Source organism: Petaurus breviceps, unplaced genomic scaffold (genome assembly GCF_028583685.1).
Source record: "Petaurus breviceps papuanus isolate PSGF00001 unplaced genomic scaffold, PetGlider_PUasm1.0 90847, whole genome shotgun sequence".
Lineage (NCBI taxonomy): Eukaryota > Metazoa > Chordata > Mammalia > Diprotodontia > Petauridae > Petaurus > Petaurus breviceps.
The window spans coordinates 12,515,223-12,517,860 of record NW_027187360.1 but is presented as its reverse complement, the minus strand read 5'-3'; the positions used below and the strand labels follow the sequence as shown (position 1 = coordinate 12,517,860).

The following is a 2,638-nucleotide window of genomic DNA, read 5'->3' as shown; positions in this document are numbered from 1 at the left end:
TCTCTGCCCCTGAAGTGGAGAGGGGGACAGAGAATAACCACAAAGGGAAATCACCTCTACTCCCAGACCACCTGTTGAACCTTTGAAGCTCCCATCCCCTTGCAGGAAGGAGAGGTGGTAATTAATTTGCTTTGTTAGGTCCTTTATCCTCTAGCTCTCCTGACCTTGGGCTAACTATCTATGTAGGTCAGGGCAGACTATAAGCAAAAAAAAACCCAAAAAACAAAAGGCTGCTATCCTTCTTGAAGTGCTTCCCTGGGATCCTCCCCTGGCACTAATGGCAGCAGCTGGTGGGTGGGTGGGGCAGAAGGGTGTCGTTGCTGGCAGCTTTCCGGCCCAGAATGTTTCTTCCCTTGGGCGGGAGTGGAAAGTGTGTGTGGTGGTGGTGGTGGTGCTGGTGGTAGTGGTGCTGGTGGCAGTGGGAGGCGAATGGGAGCTCCTTCTATGGACAGCAGTTTGAGGGGGGAGGGTGGTAAGAGGAAGACAGTAGGCTCAGGTGGGAGGGTGGTGGGGGCACAGTCATATTTCTGCCCCTTTTCCTTTCTTTACAATTATTGTTACTGAGTTCTGAAAGGCTCCAGGCACAGTTTGAAACCAGCTTCTAAACCACTTAGGTTAATTTAACTGCTTGTGAAGAGCCCACCCTGCTTTGAGCCGGGAGCCTCCAAAACATCTTGAAAAGAAACCTGGTGAGCTCTGGGTCATAACATGGTTTTCTTCTCTAAGCAGTTTAGAGTCTGTCTCTCTGTGTGAGTGAGCGCGTGTGTTTGTGTGTGTGTGTGTGTGTGTGTGTGTGTGTGTGAGAGAGAGAGAGAGAGAGAGAGAGAGAGAGAGAGAGAGAGAGAGAGAGAGAGAGAGAGAGCGAGAGAGCGAGCTCTGAGTTTTACTGGCTGCTCCTCCCACTAGATACAACCTCCCGCTGCCTCTGTCTGCAAAGCAACATTCAAACACCACTTTGAGACTTGGTGTGTGTGAGAAGTGAAGAGAGGAGAGCAGAACTGAGGACCCCCCCCCCCCAAGAGTTGAGAGCAAAAAACAGTCCGCTGGGGAGATTCATCTCTGTCGTCTGTCTTCTTTATGTGGATTTTACAATCTGAGGGGGAACAAAAGCAATATTGAAAAAGTTAGCCATGAGAAATGCCTTGCAGTGGCTATCTGGGGAAGTTGTGTAGCAAGTGACCAGGGCTCTGAAGCAGCCTCTCTTTCCCTCTTCCCTCCAAACTTTAGCTGTATTTAATGGTCAAGTATTTATCTGGATCCCCAGGCTAGCCCAGTTGCTCTCTTTCTCCCCTGCCTGGAGAGCCCTGTAAAGCAGGAGACATGCATGTGGTGTGGCTCAAGCCGGGACCCCCCAGCTTCCTGGTCCTTTGGACTCCACTCTTCCTACTGCTGCGCTCCATCCTGGCCGACTTCACCCTGGATAATGAGGTGCACTCCAGCTTCATCCACAGGAGGCTCCGCAGCCAAGAGCGCCGGGAGATGCAGCGAGAAATCCTCTCCATCCTGGGTTTGCCCCACCGGCCCAGGCCCCACCTCCATGGCAAACAGAACTCAGCCCCCATGTTCATGCTGGATCTCTACAATGCCATGTCAGTGGAAGAGGAGGTCGGGGGAGAAGACGGCCAGGGTTTCTCTTACCCTTACAAGCCCATCTTCAGCACCCAGGGTCCTCCGCTTGCCAGTTTGCAGGACAGTAACTTTCTAACTGATGCGGATATGGTCATGAGCTTCGTCAATCTGGGTGAGTGGGGTCAGTGGAATTTGCTTTTTCCCACAAGGTGGGACAGAGGGTATGGGTGCTCCAAGGTACCTCTATGGGAAAATGATGGGGAGGAGGCTGATTAATGGGCAAAGGAGATCCCGATCTCCTTTGTGGAGTCAAAGTAAACTAAAAAGGGGATTTGGGCTTTTGGTGGAAATAGCAAGGATTGGCGACAGAAAGGGCTCATAATTTTATTCTATCAGATAGGAGGAAAGCAGACTTTCTTCCCAAGATCGCTTTGAAGTGGCTCAATTTTTCTTTGCTATAATGAGGGCTCATACCCCTTTAACTGTCTTCAGTTCCCCTCTTCCCCACACCCTCTCACCAGACACCTTTCTTCCCACCTGAATTCCTCCTCCTTCCCAAAACAGAAAGCGGATGTTTTTCTTTGCCGGGTCTAAGGCGAACGTGGACTGGGAACGTTCCCAGGTAGGGAAACCCAGCGTGTGTGTGTGTGTGTGTGTGTGTGTGTGTGTGGGGTGTGTGTGTGTGTGTGTGTGTGGGTGTGTGTGTGTGTGTGTGTGTGTGTGTGTGTGTGTGTGTGTGTGTGTATGTGTGTGTGTGTGTGTGTGTGTGTGTGTGTGTGTGTGTGTGTGTGTGTACTGGGAAGGTCTTCTGAAGTCTTTCTTGGCTGATGTACCTCTTGGGGAAGATGTAAAACCGGGAGAGGCAAAGAGCAAGTGAGATTCGGCACAGTTCAAAGCATCCAGGCTTTGAGTCATGTGAATGCTCCCAGCTAAGGCAACTGCAAATGGACAGATCCCAGTGGATTGGGGGAAGCTGCCTTAGCCAGATTTAAAGGGCCAAGCTTCTGTTAACCTGCTAATGCCTCTCTCTCTCTCTCTCTCTCTGTCTCTCTCTCCTTCTCTCTCCCTC

The 2,638-nt window shown here is 51.1% G+C and overlaps 1 protein-coding gene across 1 annotated transcript in view; it reads left to right on the top strand.

Moving 5' to 3' along the window:
* The first annotated feature begins 380 nt into the window (after positions 1 to 380).
* Positions 381 to 2,638, top strand: part of BMP7 (bone morphogenetic protein 7) — a 97,302-nt gene continuing 95,044 nt past the window's right edge. The window contains exons 1-2 of the mRNA XM_069072461.1: positions 381 to 689; positions 907 to 1,741. Of these exons, the coding sequence (XP_068928562.1) occupies positions 1,321 to 1,741 (421 nt within the window). The 5' untranslated portion in view covers positions 381 to 689; positions 907 to 1,320. The remainder of the gene's footprint in view (positions 690 to 906; positions 1,742 to 2,638) is intronic.